General features: G+C 29.1%; 1 protein-coding gene across 20 annotated transcripts in view; it reads left to right on the top strand.

Moving 5' to 3' along the window:
- The window catches only part of LOC115209324 (zinc finger protein rotund-like), a 428,746-nt gene extending 408,738 nt beyond the window's left edge, over positions 1 to 20,008 (top strand). For all 20 annotated transcript variants that reach the window (XM_036501218.1, XM_029777674.2, XM_029777673.2 and 17 more), the window contains 2 exons: positions 1,398 to 1,582; positions 10,153 to 20,008. In XM_036501218.1, coding sequence (XP_036357111.1) covers positions 1,398 to 1,582; positions 10,153 to 11,103 — 1,136 coding nt within the window. In that variant the 3' untranslated portion in view covers positions 11,104 to 20,008. The remainder of the gene's footprint in view (positions 1 to 1,397; positions 1,583 to 10,152) is intronic.
- The last annotated feature ends 514 nt before the right edge of the window (positions 20,009 to 20,522 follow it).

Below are 20,522 nucleotides of genomic sequence, written 5' to 3'. Positions count from 1 at the left end.
AAACTCCAAATGATATTGAACACCATATCTTTTAGCTATTACTCTTGAAAGATATTAAGCCTTTATCATTCAGATTACTCTCACAAATTTATTGCTTATTTATTCATTGTTTTGAATTAATCATGCATAATCATGCATGATCTCATAGCTTTCAGATTCTAATAATGTCATTGTGTATTTTTCGAATGATATTGTAGCATTGGTGTGAGAGGCCAGATCTTGCTGGTTTGAACATAAAACAGGTAGAATATTTAGACCAGTTTAAATGCTAAACAGTTAAATATGTCTCAGCATCGTTTACCCATTCTTCACACCATGCTAGTTTCAAAAGTACTTCAACCAGTGATTCAACCAATGTCAGTGTCTCATTCATGTCACTTTTGACCTTCAGAGATATTAGACTGCACAGAGAAAGAAATTATGGTGTTGACAGTGAGATGGGCTCCTTACACAAATATGTATGTGTGTGTGTGTGTGTATGTGTGTGTTAAATGTTTGTCTTTTGTCTCACAAACATTTGAAAGATTGAGACCATATTTTTTAAGATTAGATTTTTCTCTCTATTTTTAGTGTTATATTGAAGTCAATTTTTCTGTTGAAATGAATTCATTTTAAGTATTTTAAAACATTTTACTTACAAACTCCTCTTTAAAATAGTTCTTGGTTTCTGTATTTTCACACCATTCCCTTTGGAATTCAGTTTCCCCACCCACATCAGTTAAAAAATGCCAGCTCATTAATCTCTACCAACTCTAGTCTCTGCCATCAGTTGTAGCCTGCCTTACTTATATTTGCTATTAGTGTTGTTGTTGCTATTGCCCTTGTTCAACTAGTTTCTTATGTGGTGGTTTATTAAGTATAACATTCTGTATGCTAGATGATAAATACAACTTCATACTTTTGTTTAGAAATTTAGTACAAACAAAGTAGATACAAAGTTGCTTTTCAAGGATATTACTTATTACTGTCTACAAAATACATTTAGTGTTATTTCAGATATTAATGATCTGTTCTAGTGAAAATTGATTAAAGTTTATTAGTGATGGATACAAAAAATATATATTATCTTAAAATCTGTTCAATTTTTTGGTGAAGACCAGTAATTTTCTAGAAATTTTGGAAAACCTGTTATATGTAACTAGTATCCTATGTCTAGGATTTTTCAAGAGAAAACTATTGTGGCTTTAGATTTTTCATCAAAATTGTTTAGTAATTGACAGCAATTTTACAGTAAGCACTACAACATATGAATTCTTATATCTCATTAGAGGGCCATCAAATTTGTCTAATCTGTGTTAACAGCTTGTAATATTCTGCTGCAACTCTGTAGGCCTCTGCTATTTACAGGATTTGAAAACCTTGTTATTAAGTTTGAATGTCATTTTATATGCTTACAGATAGTGTCAATCAAGATAATATGAATCGAGTTCAAGACTTACGTCCGAATACTCAGAGTAACGGAGGCTATCGGACTGCCCATGTTGGCTCATCCACTCCAGCTGCCAATGCACCCTTGGTGGTACCCCAGCCAGTGAAGCCCACCAAAGCTGCTAAAACCTACCAGTGCAAGATGTGCGACCAGGTAAGAAAATATCATACTTAAGTTTGGATCTTTCTAGATGTTTACTGATACAAAAAAAAAAAGAGTGAAATAGAGAATAAAGCTTAGAGAAAATTTTTATAGATAGTAAAAACCAGAAAAAAAGTAAAATTAACTAGCAAAAAAATCAAAAAACAATAATTTATTTTATTTATTGTGATTTATCTGTTATATAAAATAATTTTGCTACTTTTAAGTTAAGTTAGCGAAAGAAAACCATGACAAACTGTGTGTACTTCATATAGCAGATGCTATATGAAGTACATGCATACAATTTGATTCAGAAAAAGTTAATTTTCATGAGATGGTCTTATTTAGAGAATGAATGTATGACTTTCTATGGTTAGTTCCCACATTGCTGATGTAGAATGGATGGATTTTCTAAACCTTCTAACAATGAAAGCAGTATCATAACAGCTCAACTTTCTGGGTTTTTATAGTCTTCACAACTGGAATCTAAATCAACATTCAACACTTCCAAATCAGTCGTAATTTCTCTTTGACATTTCCTTGTATTTATATTTTTAGTCTTATAAATTGTATTTTGTATGAAGAAAGCATTATTTTAGTAAAAAGAAAAGTAAATATTTTTCAAATTTCTTGTAGCTATAATAAACTGAATAACTTTCCTTGCATGTTCATTAGGAAAAAAGTAAACTATTATATGTAGAACATCTAATGAGAACAATTCAAATAATGAGAATTATTGTCAATGAAGAAAACTAGGACTCTTGCATATTACCATATAAGATAACAAAGGAATCTTGAATATTACCATAGAAAAAGACGAAAGAAACTCAGATTTTCAGAGGCACAGAAATTGGATGCTGAGATGTATCTTTCCCATGGGTATTTGTAAAATAAGTGGTTCTAAGTGAGAATTCTCATACTTATTCTGAAGCAGAAAAAAAACCTTTTTACATAAACTATCAGTTTTAGGCATACAGTACAACTCTCGTATAATCTGGTTACTGTCACTGATCATGACTAAATTATTAAGGTTATAATAGTATTATTGATTACTGCATAGTAAGAGGTTTCGGTCCTCTTTGTCTTATATTGAGTATAAGACTGACATGCTGCTTACTACACTACTAAGGCCTTTAAACTAATAATGTTGCTTAGAATTCCTAGATTTTCCAACCACTAACCTGGTTAACTTTAGTGATTAGACAAGAACCAGTGCTTTCAAAGTGATATTAATTACAAGTATTGAACTGTTAAGTTCCTTCTATCAACGTTTCAATTCATATATTTTAATGATATTAACTTCTATGCACTTTCAAACTCGTCAAAACATTCTTAATTATTTTTCTTTATGTTTTTCGTTTGGAGGCAGAAAGAAATCTACCTGTAATGCTCTGGTATATAAAATATCCCCTACCAGTTAGTATCTTTTAGTTTGGTTCCTGAGGATTAAGAGGAAAAGTTTTAATCAAATAAACTATGAGTATTGACCCATAAAATAATATTTGTTAAACTTTGCTATCTCTGCTTACTTTTTTTTTTTATCATTTTGTGCATATATTTTATATATCTAAGTATGTGTGCAGAATTGTGTTATATCATTGATAAAGTAGATAAAAATTCAAATAAAACACTAAAAACAATAAAGAATTGAAAAGAAAAAGAAAAAGCCCAAGAAAACTTCTTACATTTGATCCCCATCTGCAAGTCATCCATCACATCATGGCAAGCAGAACTAATCACTTTGGTGTCACTTGCCAAGTTGTGAGGCCTCACTGTTAGGATAGTTTAGCACAGTGTGTGAAATAGATTCTTTAAACAGGTGATCACATTAGGATAGATATACTTTCACCAAAACTTTAATAATAAACTTCCTCCTCCTTCTTCTTCCTCTTCCTCCCTCCTCCTCCTTCTTCTTCCTCTTCCTCCCTCCTCCTCCTTCTTCCTCCTTCTTCTGTTGGGAAAGTTTCTTAATCAAAACTGATATTTCAAGTTGCTCAGCATCAACCTAGGGTTGTGCTCCATTGAAATGTGACTTTCCTAGCTTTAAAGTTAACTAGAAACCTTGACAAACTGTTAAAGTTTCACTACAAAAGTTTTTGTATTATTCCTGTGATTTTTTTTTTATATATATATATTATGAGCAAATCCTCAATAACAGTTAGACAACTCTCTAAAAACATGGCATTTTTAAAACCAATAATATGAACCGGCCCATAAATAGCTAATTTAGAATACAATCAAAGTTTCTTTAATCAGATAATTACCTCATTTGAAGTTTACTAATGAAGTAAGAGTCTCAAGGTAATATTTACTTTATACTTTGAAAATGCCCATGTATTATTTAATATTCTAAATATAATTAGATTTAATAAGATCATCTGCTTTTCAAACAACATTTGAATTTTAAATGCAGTAAGCATAAAGCAGATTATGTTACTTTTTCTTTATTAGAAGCCCTAAGAATAAGTATATCAACTTTTATTATCAGTCAAATTGGAAGAGCATTTCTAGGATTTTCTAATTTCTTGCAGCCATTAACAGTTTACTATGATTTCATTTGGAATGCTTAAATATTATGTAAAAGTAAAAGAAAATAGACTTTACATGATTATAGCTTTTCGACTTGACATATCGTTTGATAAATATATTTTCAGAAAAAGTTATTTGCTTTAAAATTTTAATGAAATCGTTAAATTTTAATAATGAATTTACTAGTATAACACTAACTTCATGATGGTGCATGTTACAAGATTTCTACTATAATTCAAAGACATTTTATGTGCTGCTGCATTCATGTATACTTTTTTGTTACAGACAGAAAAAGAAAGGGATCTAGAAACAGTAATTAGATATGCTCTAAATAATATCAGTATGATAATTCATCATCCAGTTAGTTAAGTAACACAACATTTAGGAAACAGCATAGTATTTTCATTTGAAAATAATAAAAATGTTAAAATCTATGTAAATGATTGATGATTTATTTTTAAATGAAAATATTATGTTGTTTCATAAAGAAAATTTGGTTTTACATGTAACTTAATTGTATAAAGAATTATCATACTAATGATATTTAGAAGGTATCTAATTAGCATGTTTAGATCCCACCATCCTTTTGTGTGTAATAAGATGGAAACATAATGCTGCAGCTGCAGACACAAAATGCAAAACATTTTCCAAGTGTAATAGCTGCCATTCTATCTTGTTCAGACATGTTCCTTGTAATGTTATAAATATTTACCAAATCAAACACTAATTTCCTAGAAAAAACATTTATGATTCTGATGTATACAATATTGAACTCAATCTTCATTATTCACAGTATTCAGACAACATTTAGATTATCAGTTGGAAGCTTTACTGACTCATATAACATTCAACACCACTAAATTCAAATTATAAAATTATGTACTATTCCTCTCAAATAATAATCCCCAATCTTATTTCCTCAGTTATATTCTCAGCATCAGCTTCAGCTAAAAAGGTGAACTTTGTAACCATGTAAAGTTTAGCATTGATTAATCTATGCAGATATCAAAAAGTTTTCCAATTGTTCTTGTGTATTCCAACTTAGTCAAGTTGTTTGTTTTCTTCATTTGACAAAATTCTCTTAATTATGCTCCATATTTTCATCAAATTCCAGCTAAAACTTTCCACCCCCACCATAGTTAATCTTAGTCAAAAATTTCACTATGTACACACCCCACTTAATACTCTAATTTTAAAAAAGCTGTTGTGAATACTATTACAGGTTATTTTTAGTAGTTAATTTTTCCACTGCCCACCTTTTACAAATTTCCTCTTTTTCATCTGCAAACACAATCTAGACTGATGTATTACACCTAATTTGAGCTGTTCCAATTACTCATCATAATCCATATTCAAAACTAAATATATCAAAATTTGATAAGTTCTATGACTTCTTAGGATGTTTAAACTTGTTAAGCTTTTCTTGCAACTTCTTTCTTATCATGACAAGCCAATGTCAGCCAATGCTGTGTATGTATCTGTTCTATTTTATTTCCTTACAAAATAGTTTTGTTCTGATCTTTCATTGTTTGACAATCTGAAATCCACCAGCAGAAATCGTGTTACCATTTAACAATGAGCTTCAAGACTAGCTTTTATCCTGTCTCAGATTTCCTTGTCCCCTCTTTCTAAAAACATCTAGTTTCCCTATCAAATTTTATTGATTCCCCTCTTGCCTGAATGAAGAACTCTTCACTACATTCATATCTAGGATAGTATTACTTGAATACTGACATAGAAAACAGTCACAAAAGCTAATTCATAATATACTTAGTTCTTTAGATTTTGTTCATTGCATCTTTCTAATATACTCACTGTTCTTGTGTAGCGCTCATTAGTTATTTTCTTAAACATATCATGTACAACAATATCCTTCAATGCTTATTCATAATCATCCATTCTCATATAAGAACATCTTGCATGAGTTTTGGGTTATGCTTTTTTTATTTGGATATGATTTTCTTTTCAAATGTGCAGATAATGATAGACAAAATGCACACACTTATCACACATGTTACTACATACTACCCAATCTTTTAAGCTTAAAATCCAACACCTCCAAATTAAGTTTTAATAATTAAAATCCATGCTAAATAATAACTCTATAAATTTCATTTAGTTGTTTTTTATATTTTTAAAGTCAAGTCATCAGCAAATTCTTTTTCCTTTTAATAAAAATATTTAGATAATGAGTCTAATGAGTCTATTTTAAAGTCAAAATATCAAGAGTAATATTTTGTCTGTCTATAACCAAATAAATACTAAGGAATTGCTGTAATATATCCCTTATATATGGATATTGCTGTCAAATTTTGATGGAAGCTTCCAGTAGAAGTTAAAGTTGTTATCAAATTACTTCACTGCTTGAAGCCATCTGATCTTTAGATCATCAATCAAACACTAAATACATCAACTTCTCTTTTTCTCATCTTAGGTCAACTTATTCATTTTCTGACCCTTAATTGCTCATCTACTAGATAGGGTTTAACACTGACCCATTTTAATCCCATTTTATATTTTCAAATTCATAAGAAACTTGAATTTTAAAAGTTTCTGTTTTTATTACCCAGCATTTTACGGAAAAGAAATTATGTTTATTCTTAACCGTTTTTGATAAGCTTCATTAATCATCATTCTTGTCAAGTTTTCTTTCCTAGAAGTGAGATTCTTCAAAAATAACTTTGGCTCTATAACTGATTATATTTGCATTCACTATACTTGCATACTCTTATCAATGGAATAATGATTGTTATAATAGTTTAAAAACACTTCCATAAATGTTTTTTTTTTCCTTCTATTTGTAATAAAGCTATCCTAAGAAAAGATTATTTTATTTATGTTCATTCAGTCTGTTGACAAATATTTAAGACATATTTTTTTAATACCAAAAATAATTATTTCTTAAGCACTACCCCTTTTTTTTTCTCTTTTCAAGGTTAGTTGTAAAATATTAGAAACAATAGCAAGTAAATGTTTAGCAAATTTTCTTAACCATCACATGTTTTACTTTCAATCTGAACAGAAAAAGTACAATTTATTTTACTTTGAAAATTTTTTATTGTTTTGTGTTCAATGCTTGAGGCTATACATTTTGATCAAGTTAAAACAGGTGGATTCATAGAAGAAAAAAAGAAAAACTTAGAGATCCTGTATATGAAATTATTTGGGGGAAATAATTTGTAATAATTTTATTAGATAACTGTATAGTCTTCATCATTATGTAAATAATGAATTAAATATTTTATTTATTTTAATTCAATAATTGAATTGCTTAAAGAAATTACACTGTGAAGATAACACTGTAGTAGATGATGTTAGCTAGTAGTTATTACATGTTAACTACAAATTCCTCAACAACTGTTTTGGCTTTCCAAATTGTGCAACTTATTAAAATATTTGCCATTTAAGTCTTACTGACATCTCCAAGCAATTTTTTATCAATAAATATACAGTGACTGTTTATACTCTCAAATGTTAACCATTGTATTTTGTAATTAATATTCTATTGAAATGCCACTTATATTTCTTAGATGTTCTCACCCTTTTAAATGTGTAATCACTAAAAAGTATAAGAGTAAAATTGCTTCTTTCAATTTTTCTGAAGAATACTTATTTGTAAAATTTCAGGAATTTGTTTCTAATTTCTTTATTTTCCTATAAAATCTATTTTAGAATATAGCTTATGGGTAACAAAATTATTCAATTTCAATGGCTATGCTCTCCAAATTAAATGATATTTGATTAAATACCAGTAGTATTATTATAAGGCAACAGAGAAATATATTCATCAGCAAACTAGTTGATTTTATTCAGAATTATCTTTATGTTGATCAAAACGAAACTAAGCAAGATGAGTAGAAACTTTGGTACTTTTTGTAACTGAATTTCTCAAGTAAAATAAATTTTATTTTCGATTAAATATGAACTCCCTAATAATTTACATTGAGCACTTTCTTGGTAAATATTCAACTACGTTATTGTCTCAGTCTCTTGTATGGGTTGGAGGAGTTTTCAATATAGTCCCTTTCTACATGCTGTCATTTACCACCATTGCATCTTAGATGAGATCTACTCAGAATATTTTTTTTTCTGAACAAAGATTCTGATAATATGGAGACAACATGCAAATGTAATGAAGAGATTCCAGGATCTAACATAAAACAATATAGTTGACTAAAGGAGACAAAAGAAAGTTTAAAAGATAACTACCTTTATATGAAAATTATTAGAAAGTAGCTGTTATGAATTCTTCCAATCTATGCTACTTTGGGAAAGCATATTATATTAGCAATTAGGTTGAAAATAATCTCCAATCAATTACACGTCAGCATTAATTTATGCTTTGATAATCAAATAATTAGTTTTGCTCTGGGTGTGTAAGGCAAATTTTTCAGGCTATTCTTTTTGGAGAAAAGATGCACATTTTATTCACCATTTGTAGTAACTTAGCCTGTTTTCCCATGATGGCTTGAGTTGGGTGGATGTTTACATTTAAGCAGTAATTTTAATTATTAACACAGATGTGTTTCACTGCTTACTAAAGTACTTAACAATATCTACACTAACTTGCATAAAGTATTACAGATACATACATCTCAGTTAGAAGTGCCAAATGAGAAAAACTATTGTTACATCTATGTCAGACATTATATGGAAAAAAGTCTCCTCTACTAATTTATCTGAAGTTGCAACTTTTCTTTAGAGCTTTAAAAGCTTATTGGACTGCTGCTATTTAAAACATAGCCTACCTATGGTGTGTGTGTGTGTGTGCATACACACACTTTGCAGCAATTGATTAAAAGTCTTATTTTACATATTAAAACATAAGATAAGTTTTCAATGAGTAAAAAAATGCCATTAAACTGTTTATCAGTAAAGAAGGTAAGATGTCTTTTTGTGGAAAATGTAAATGAAAATATTAACAGTATTGTTTGTAAATCTATTTTTCATGTTTAAGTTACTGGAAGAGATTGCATGAATAATTTTTTAGATTTAATATTCTGTTTGTGATATTTGAAGATAACTTCATATGGATAGTTTCTACTCATCAATAAAAATTTTAAAACTTCTGGAGTTTTCAGCTCTGCTACTTGTATCTAAATAATTAAATTCTCAGTTTTCAGCAAGTCATATTGTTATTGTTTAAGTAACTTTTATTGGTACTTTTTATTAATTTCAGCTCTGTATTCACATTATTGTTTATAATTATGAAATATGTTTTTTTATCATAGATTTTTTTCCACTCAGCTCATATATATATATATACATATATGTATGTATATGCATGTATGTATATGTGTGTGTATGCATATATATATATATATATATATGTATGTGCATATAAATTTAAAATATGAATAAAATTTAATAAATCAAGGAAATTATTCAACTGGCACCATTTCCAAATTAAGAATTACATATATTAAATCTCAGCTTGTAGGCATCATCAAAACATCAATCAATTTCCATACAAAAACTGAGAATCAATCATGACATTAGGGAACTATGTGAAAAATAGAAGCAAAATTCTAATCTAATCCCAAAGTGTCAAACTGGATTATACAAAATTTACTTGTATGGAAAACATTTTTCATCCTTCCTTGATTATGAATCATGTCAACATAGCATTGCAGCAATTATTGCAGCTTCAAAGTATGGTTCTATAAGTTGTCTACTGTTGAGAAAGTGTGAGGGTAACTGCAGGCTAGAAAACTGTGGGAATGCCTTGCCACATTTTGGGTACAATCATTTGTATGGCATCAATGGAACAGGGTATTTACAAAAGGCAGCTATGTCCAACGGAATTACACATTTGTTCTGAAAACACCAGAAAAGGTCACACTTTCAAAATCCAACCAATCAAATTGGTAATGTCAACCTTCTTTTCTGTTTCCTCTGCCTCCAGCAAAGGCACCAAACTTTTTTTTTGTTCTCTTTTTTTATATATATATATATCATTCAAATGCCAGCAGCTTTTTCTTGGTTTAATTATTCTTCCGTGTAAAAATAAGAATGTCACTAACAGGTGAATTTTATTTTTTTGTCTCACTTAGGTGTTTACAACCAAATCGGACATGCTGATCCACTGCCAACAAATACACAAGCAGGATCCGAAGCCGTACAAGTGTCCCACATGTTTGAAGTGCTTTGCCAACTCATCATATTTGTCTCAGCATGCGCGTATCCACTCAGGCATCAAGCCATACCGCTGTGAGATCTGTGAGCGTAAGTTCACTCAGCTGTCCCATCTGCAACAACATATCCGCACCCACACTGGGGAGAAGCCATATAAATGCTTACACCCGGGATGTGGCAAGGCATTCTCACAGCTCTCCAACCTGCAGTCACACTCACGCTCTCACATGACTGACAAGCCATACCGCTGCAATTCCTGCTATAAATGTTACGCTGACGAGGCAAGTCTGCGGGAGCATATCCCGAAACATTCGGACACAAAACATTTAAAAACACACATATGTCGCATATGTGGAAAATCCTATACTCAAGAGACTTATTTAACAAGACATATGGCCAAACATTCACAGGACAGCTCCAATAAAATTTCTCCTCGTCCTGTTATCAAGCAAGAGCCAGACCATTCCAGTGAAGAATATGGAAGATCAGATCGACAGCCTGATAACTCTACAGGTTCTTGTGGGAAAGTTTCTTCAGCCTTCATGCCGATTCCCCACCAATTTGGCAGTCCTGTACCCAGCAGCACGACAGCTTCCACATACCCATATGGCTCAAGTTTAGGAGCCAATAGTTTAAATTCCCCTTTGCCCCATATTTCATCAATGACTTCTCCACGTTATTTTCCTTATGATCCCTTAGGATTTCGTAAATCTGACCCTCCAGAAAGGAATTTGAATGTGGGTATGTCTTCAAGAGACAGTATGCTTGCTAATAGCCTGCTCAGTTTACAACATATAAAAAACTATGCATCTCAACAGATGCCATCATTTACACCAACCTGTTCCGGTGGAGGTTCAAGACTAACATGATTCAAAAAGGCTCTTAGAAATTTCTGTGAAATTCTGTGAGGACTGCCAAGGCCTTGTCATTGGAAAAATATGAACAAAAATGGAAAAAAAAACAAGAAACATTTTGAATTACTTTAAAAATATTATATATATGTATGTATGTATGTATATATATAATATCAAAAATACTTAAACATGATGATGAGTTTGATTGTAAAAAGAAAATAATGGTGTAACAACAAAAAGGTTTTTGAGAATTATAAACTTAAAAGATCAATTGTTATATGAGAAAGAAGTTTGGGGATATTTATCTGAAATTTAAAAACTTGCTGGCCAAAACCCCTTTAATATATTTACAATTATTATTAATACTATCAATTCACCACTACTACTACTGTTCACATCAAAATCCTTATAGGATTTTCTATATTATAATGGAGAAATGGCGCCGGTCTTTCATTTAAAAAGTCTTACAAAAAGAATTATAAATACAATGCCAGAAAAAGAAAAGATATTGCAAACAAGCCAGAAGTTTATCCCAGCAGCACATGTATGACAAGAGGAGATGATGAATAATCCTGCATTCACAATGTTTAATATTTATTCTTCTGTGATGACTGTTTTTTTCTTTATTTTGTTTTTGTTTTAGTGTTGTTTTGTTACAGGTCATCTTTTAGTTATTTATATTTTTTAACAACACACCGCCTGATTTCAACATATCACAACCCAATTCAGTGTGTCATTTAGAATATAGTGTATGTATGTGTGAGTGTATGTCTCTCTAATTGAACACAAATAGATGTTCCATACTTGAGTTTCATGTACTATTTCAGTGAAATACTATATGTATGGTCTTTCATACGTATTTTCACAAACAAGAAGGGTTTCAGCTAGTAGTTGAAATGGTGTCTGGTTGGAACATCACTTATCATATCTAGCTGTTACCTCTTCAATACACTTTCTTTATTTCCAAAATTTTTAAGATGGTTCACTTTTCAAACCTGTTCATTATATCATTCACATAAATTATCTCTCCCTGCAGAGGTAAATAAGCTTAAACATATTATGAAACAAACCTGATATTGCATTTAAAACTAATTTTCATTTCTTTTTTTTATAAATTAAAGGTGGTTTTTAAATTTTCACCCTTTAAAATTTAACTTAGAGATTAAATTTTTGTTTTGAAAATCAGTTTTGTTTCAGACACTAAATTTTCCAATATAAATTTTTGATGCTTGTTTCATCAATTGTTTATAATTTGAAATCTTGAACAAAAAGGTCAAGAAATATAAGCAGAAAATATCTATCTAAAAATGATTATTCCCACTCTAGAGACTTAAGATATTTACTTTAAAAGGTGGTTCAGGTTTGATAAAGCTTATCATTCATTAAACCTTTCATGCCTTTAGGAGAGGAGCAGACAATGGAGAGAATGTTCAGGTCCTGAAATCACCAATATTTTATCTGATAAAAATTTGAGGCTATCATTTTTTTTTTCACCTCTTCCAATTTGAATATGGGAAAGATAAAATTTTCCTAAGAAAATTAAGGATTTGATTGATATTTTTAAAAATTTGCAGTATTTATTAAATGAGGCATTGATAAGTTGTTGGTCAGATTTTATAAAGTAACCAAGCCAAATACTGTTTCCAGCATTTTTCATTGGATTTTATAGTATTTTGATAGGAATGGGAAAACATTCATTCAAATTTTATTTTCCACATCTACACAGAGAATAATTCACTTATATATTTGAACAAACAAAATGAAGCTAAAACTAGTTCTAAAATAATACTCTTTCTACTCTAGGCACACAGCCTGGTTCTAAAATATTAAAATTATTTCAATAATAATTTAATAGTATAAGGAAATGGATAAGTTTGTTGCTTTCAAGAAACTACAAACCACAAAAAAGACCATCTAAATCTGATGCAATTATAGAAATGATTAGCATCAAAGCATATTTTGGTTTTAGAAAATAATTATTAAGATATTTACAAGTAAGCTGAAATGTAAAATGTGATGCTAATTTTGAGATTGCCTGGGACCAGTTCAGATTTTTTTAAAGTGATATTCACTTTTCCAAAAATGTCTTTTTACTTTTAACACAGGTTTTAATTTAGATTATACAATAAACATATTTACTGCTTACTTTTTGTTTGTATTAGACTATTATAAAATTAATTAGTATGATATGAAAATATTGCTTTAAAACCATTACGATTAAAATTGATTAGTTTTGCATTCTGAGTTAGTGTGAGTCCATACTAATAAGAATTCAAATTAATTTCAAGCTTCTTTGTACTATTTCAGAGTTTAAATCTGATTTAGATATTAATAAATTAACTAGAATTTTGAATAAAATAAATTACTTTCATGCATTAGAACATGTACATTTTACAAAAGATACAAATTTACATTTGGCAGAATAATGATGGATGCAGAATTTTGTGATTCAGTGTCAGTGTCACTCAATACTTTTCAGTTGTTGTCAATATAATATTATTTAACTTATGTTTGTGTCATCTACTTAAAATTTTTATTAATTTAAGATATCTAAGAAATTTTTCTATGTTGAACCTAGTTGTTACTAAATGGAAACTGCTCTGATTTTCATAAATCTAATTCCTTTTTGTGTGTCATTCACTATTTCATTTTTTATTGTATTTAAATATTATGGTAACATTTTACTCTTAAAATAATGTAAATATTTTCATATTTTTATAATAATGATTTAAAAGCCCAATAAAAATTACCGTATAAATTGTATGTTTATTAATTACTTAGTGTTTAATTAAAAGAGTTCCTAAATATTCTATACTCATGATAGACCTAATTCTTTTAGTTTTATTAAATTAGTAATATTGTCTTCATTCACTCAGTCTGCAAATTTCTGGTAGACATCTCATATGCTTTGTAACAAATATTTTGATTTACAAAACATATCGGGTCTTTTGTATCAACAATAGTAACTATAACCATTACTCACTCAGGTGGTTAATGCTCATCACAAATTGACTAAATATTGTATTTGGTTTACTTTTCTTAAACTCTTAAAACATTAATTATCAGTTTAAAACTATACAAAGACAACTAAGTTTATCACTCATAGTTTTAAAACTTTTTGATTTACATATTAAATTCAATAATGGTCAAGGTTAAAAATATGAATAATTTACCATTTTATTTTAATTTAAAAATTGTTTATTTTGGTTGCTTTGTAGTTAGGTCCTTTATAGTTGCAATTCCGCTTATAGACATTAAATGTTAGATATTTAGTTTAATAATTGCATAAGAAGCAAAGCAGTTTATATTCACAGTTTCTGTTTAAAAATATATGGCCAGTTGTTAATTATGAAAACATTAGCAATTATTATATTACCATGTTATTTCATATAAGAATGAAAATACAACTCTATTATCACTGCCACTTCATTTTTTTAAAATTAGAATTATTATTATATCTTCATTGAAATAAGCCCAAGTTCAATGACCAATAAAATCTGACCATAAACATTATTAATATAAGCCCTTGCATGAAAGATTTTAATGTATAGATAAGAATGTGTGTGTGTGTATTTGTACATATGCACATACATATTGTATATACCTATCTATACACACATTTTTAAGAAAACATTTATTTTCCTGGATAAATGAGTATCATGTTTACATACATTCACATATGTATTCAATTTCATATAAACTCAGATAGAAACTAAAACTGAAGGACCATTTATGAACCAAACTGCTCACATGAAAATAATTGATATAAATGCTTGTGTGTTTGTGTGTTTGTGTGTTACTTATTTATTTTTTCATTGCACTGATCCCCATTGTATGCCGAGAGCGTAAACTTTCTAATGTTGAATGCTAGGTAAGTTAGTTATCCACTTCATCATTATTGCCACAGCACCCTGTTTCTATGTGTACAAGATGGTACTTGGTAATACGAAATATATTTAGAGTCTTGCAGGTGCTGCTGCTGGCTAAACATTAAACAGCTAGTAAGTAGTAAGTAACCACCACCATCATTATAATCATCATCATCATAATCATCATCATTCTCATCATCATCGTCATCATTGTCATCATTCTCATCCTCATTTCACAATCTAACAGACAGCTCAACGACTGACCACCACCAGGCATAACAACTCAATCGAAACAAGTTATTCATAATCACAGTGTTGTTATCCTGCATTTGGTTTTCATGACAAATGTCTACATTGTACATCTAATGATACATCTTTGTATCACACTGTTTTACTGTCATATTTATTGTGTACAAATTGTTGTTTTATACTAGTTATCTGTGTACATTTGGTAGGTATTCTTGCTACAACCTTCAACTGTTGAGCTCTAGATGTTTATGTTGGGACTACTGGAATGTCATTATTTTTTTTTAATTATTTACTACTTTTGTTTTCTAACACACACCCAACACACACACACACACTTAGCCAATTTCCATTCAAACAATATGTGGGGCAAGATCTCTAGGTAGATCTACCTAGTGCCCAATGTTCTTGATTAAGCCACCACTACCATACTCACAAGTGGCAGTCCTATTTGTATGACCAATGTTTTAAATATAGTTGTAAAACATGTCTTTTAGCCACCTATCCTAATACATATTTGTCATGGTAACAACACCAGAGAGAGTGAATATACTTGATTGCTGCTTAGTTGGACTAAATACCTCACATCCATAGTATTATACATATTATGGTTCTCTCTCAAACAGTGATTTGCTTAATCTCTGGATAGTCTTGAAATATCATAATTAATTAGTACTAACTTTCAAAAGGTATGTACTTTACTTATATTAGTTTAAAAAATAAAATAAGCTGAATAACTAAGATTTTATTGTTTCCTTAGTTGTATCATTTGACATAACAGATCAGTCTCTCTGGTGTAACACATGCACTAAAGCTTTTTAGACATTATACAGATGATCCTAGATTATAAGGTCAGTAGATAAATTGGTCAGAAGTACTGATTATGACTTATTTTATCTATGTCTTCTAATTTAAAGTTCTTTTTGGAAGGTCAAGTAAATATATTCAAAAGGGACAATAACTTTTCTAAAACATTAACTTGCCGAATTTTCTGCTGTTTAAAGAACTATAAAAATTCAGATTGAATCCCACTCTGCCGATGCAGAGTTATTCTAAACTGCTGTAAATTTGATTGAGCCTCTAGGATAATTTATGTTGTTTTTATTCATCAAAGTTTTACATCCTTTCTTCTCCCTCCTTGCAATCAATCTTTTTTGACTATTTTTCATTGTCCCTCCACCTTCCTACTTTCTTTGGGAATAGCTAAATGTCTTTTAATCTCAAAGTACTGAAACGCCTGTTTGAAAATCCTTTGTTGTCTGAACTTTATGAACCCCTGAATAATGTGACAAATAGTAAGCTCTTTACACAACACAACCATTTAAGTTATATTGTAGTTCTACCAACAAATAAAATATTTTAAAAGTCTAGTAAATTTCTTTTATGGTAATTATTTTATCTAATCTAAAATTCAAAAAGTCCCATCTTATATCTGGCTGGGAATCAAGCTCAGCATTTCTCTCCTCTCTATGAGGCAGCAAAATAAAAAAAAGAAAAACCAAAGAAGCAACCATCCTTAATGTTTTCTTTTTTTTTCTTCCTTTTTTAAAACAAAAATCTGGTTGTTATACTGATGTGTGCATATATAGAAACTGTAACAATCTGCCAAGTCCTGTGCTAAAATATTTCTTATGAAATAAATGTATAATTACTGACATAAATTTTTGAAAATTGTTTTGGATTTAAGTCTTATTATACTGGATATTGTTTGTATTATTTTTCTTAAGAGACAGCTATATTTGAGGATTCAGATAAAATTATGCTGAACAGTAAGAATTATGGACAGCCATCACCATGGAGTTATTTGTAATAAAAAAAAAACAATGCTACAGCTTATTGAATTTGTTCCTCAAGTAAATAATAGAAAAATTACCTAAGTTAAATTATCAATTAACTCTCCTCCACTACAAGTGGCAGTGTTTAATAAACATCATTTTCTTGATAAAACAAACTAACTGCAAGAATGTCAAACACTGTCAAGTCTGTTCTCCACTTTTAATTGCTTTCTTTTTATTTTTAAGAATTGTGTTTATAAGTCAACTGAAACTCAACAATCATAGTTTTGGTGCATATTTATTAGGCATGCTTATTACACAAAGCTTCAAATATTTAGCACAAATTATGCAGTATATAGTTGGTTAGGATGATAAGGTGTTGCTGCAACACATGGACAATGTGTGGCACTTGGTTATTTCTTTTTCTATCTACATTTTGTATAAGATGTCTTAGTCTTTATCATATTCAAAAAGTGGAGCAATCAAACAATTTACTTAGCAAAATGATTTCAGTTATAAACATAGATTCTTCAACAAAGGATATTTTTGAACATACTGATTTCTATAATTATTAGAAATTAAATCATTGTAGATCAGAAGCTCTAATGAATATATTTATGTAGTTCATTTGTATTAACTTAAAAAAAGGGGGCAAAATTAATGTTTTTGGTTGTAAAAAATTGAATTTTGGACTTCAAAATTTGATGGTAACCAGATTTTCTTTCTAATTTACACAAGCTTAATTTTAAATTAGTTTTTTCTTAAGTAATATTGCAGTAGGAAACATTGCAAATGATATTAAATATTGATATCTTTGCTTTCATATAGTCCAACAACTTATCCAGTTTAATTTTGGTACAAAGAGAGTTGATTTGAACCTAACAGAAATTTAAGTTAAATAATGCACTTTCAAGTTTGCCATCATGTCATTGGGCAACCAAATAATAGTAACATTTGAAAATTTTCTTGTTTCTGTTCTTTTTTTTATATATAGCATTTTATCATATTTACTTTGCAGCTTGAAACTGATTGAAGCATAACCATTTTTCATCATACTTTTGGTTTACATAGGGACAAGAGTTACAGATGTACAGATAATCAACTTCCAGATGTTTCTACTCAGTTAATAATAAAGAAATAGATTATTATTCTGACATATAAAAATAGTGTTCATCATCGTTAAGTTTTCCTTCCCTAAACTGATGAAAATTGAAACCTATTTTTCCTGTAAACTAGTTTATTTAAAAACATTTAAGGGTAATATAGAATCCCAGAATAAATTATTGCCAGGAAAAGAATAGAAAGTAGAGAGGAAAGTGCTTTCTTTGTAGTGGTCATAATAATAGTAAGTAATGTTAAACCTATATTTTAGGGTTTTCTTCCTTAGATATTTTTGTGATCCTCATACACTTAAAATTTCATACACTCCTTTTTGTAAAAAAGAAGTGTATGAGAATTTAATTGTATGATGATCACAATAGTCCTTTGGAACCTGGGGAAAAAAATAAATGAAATTAGAGTTAATAACTTCATATTCATTCTTCACTACTATTAAATTTACAGTTATCCATACACCCACCATAAACAAAGAAAGCAATACATATCAAGTATAACATTTACAATACTCCTCTGTTGAAGTTTACTATTCCCTTATAATGTTTTTAGAATTTCATAGGTTTCTTTCAATTTAATTTCTGGATTCTTTAAATAATTAGATTAGAACCAAAATTTTCTGTTCAAAACCAAAGAAAATCTGATTTGTAAAAAATGTACTTTTATTTTTATTTAAATTATGTATTTACTTATTTATTTTTATTTTTCGCTCTGTGGAAAGATTAAAGAATGACCTCTCAACGACACCTTCTTTCCAACTACATAAGAAAGTATAGAATAGCCAATTGTTACTTTTTCCTTATCTTTCCTAATAGATACTATTTATGAGAGAATAGCTAAACATGGCTTCCAGGTATCAATTTCCATTCATTTTTATAAGTTTTCAGTTATTTAGATGTGCAAAATAGTTTTAGCCAACTAAAACATGTAAATATATGAAATTATATTTTCAATATTTTTTGTCATAATATGGTTTCATAGATGCCAAACTGTATATTATGTATAAAAAAAAATCTGAAATTCACATTTAAATGACAAAAACAAGGAAAAAAAAGCACAAAACGTTAAATATATTTGGACATCTTCTTGGTTTGATGCTATTGAAATTTAATTGTTTAATATTGAGTTGTTATTGGAAGGGATTTTTTAAAACTTATTAGCATCATCATCATCATCATCATAATCATCATCATCATCATCGTCATTATTACTATTGTTAATTTTCTTTAAAAGAAAATGTGCTTCACAAGGAAAGGAAAATAAATAAGCATTAGAAATCTTTTTCAGAATATAGGAATTAAAATGCAGATAATCTTTCTAAATGACATCTGTTATATATTAAAAGGCAGTGGGCTGATTGCGGATTCAACAGTATTACACTGATAATAGATATATTGCAACTATGTTGCATATATATATATATATAATTTTATAATTTATTTTAATGACAAAATCTTGCTTTAATTTAAATGCTGTCAAGCTTCTTAGGTCAAGCCCTAGTACAACAGTTGAACTTTCTATTCATGTTTATATATTAAGTATATTGGTTTGTACTAAACATATACTTTCGCAAGTGGAAAAGTCCTAAAACTTTAAAAAATAGTCATTGATTTCTTGTACATCTCTGGAGAGCCTGCTATTTTTTTTTTTTATTTATTTACTTATCTTTTTTGGTACTGTCTGCAAGTGTGTGAACATACATGCTCCATACAGAAACATCATCTATTATTTAGGTTAAGAGAATTTTAAACTTCAAAAATATTATTTTTAATAGAAAATATGGTGATGTTTTAGTATAAAACTATCAATAAAGACTTTACAAAACAGATTGAGATATATACATAATTCTAACAATATTTTTCTTTTTCATCTAAGCTAACCAAAATCAACCTCATAATAGCAACAAAACTAGACACTGGTCAACTTGTATTAACTTTTGGTTATGAACACCATTGAATTAATTACCAACAAAAATCATTCTAATTTAACTAGTTATCATTGTTTTACTTCAATTAGTTACAAACATATTATGTTATACATATGCGTGCACACATGCATACACACATACATACAGAAACAAGCACATTTAAGATTTTAAAATACTTGATATGAAATGGGTTCTTGCTATCAAAGAAATTGCCACGATATAAATTTTGTGGTAAAATAGTTAAGCCAAGACATGTTGTATTTATAATTATTGATTGGTTCTTTCATCAGATATTCCTTCCTCCATTGGTAGTCAATACTCTCCACTGTTATTATTAACATTATACTATATTTGATAAGGTGATATATGAACCAACCAATAACAACATTACAAACTAAAGGAAAGCTATTTCCTTTAACTGAGTGAAGTAAAATATCTTTGGTGCTTAAGTCATTTTTGTCTGCAGTTAACTTACCTAATATGCACATGCTTGGCTCTCTATGT

The sequence above is a fragment of the Octopus sinensis genome, linkage group LG3 (assembly GCF_006345805.1).
Source record: "Octopus sinensis linkage group LG3, ASM634580v1, whole genome shotgun sequence".
NCBI lineage: Eukaryota > Metazoa > Mollusca > Cephalopoda > Octopoda > Octopodidae > Octopus > Octopus sinensis.
The sequence above is the reverse complement of the archived record's forward strand: the minus strand, read 5'-3'. Positions and strand labels throughout refer to the sequence as shown.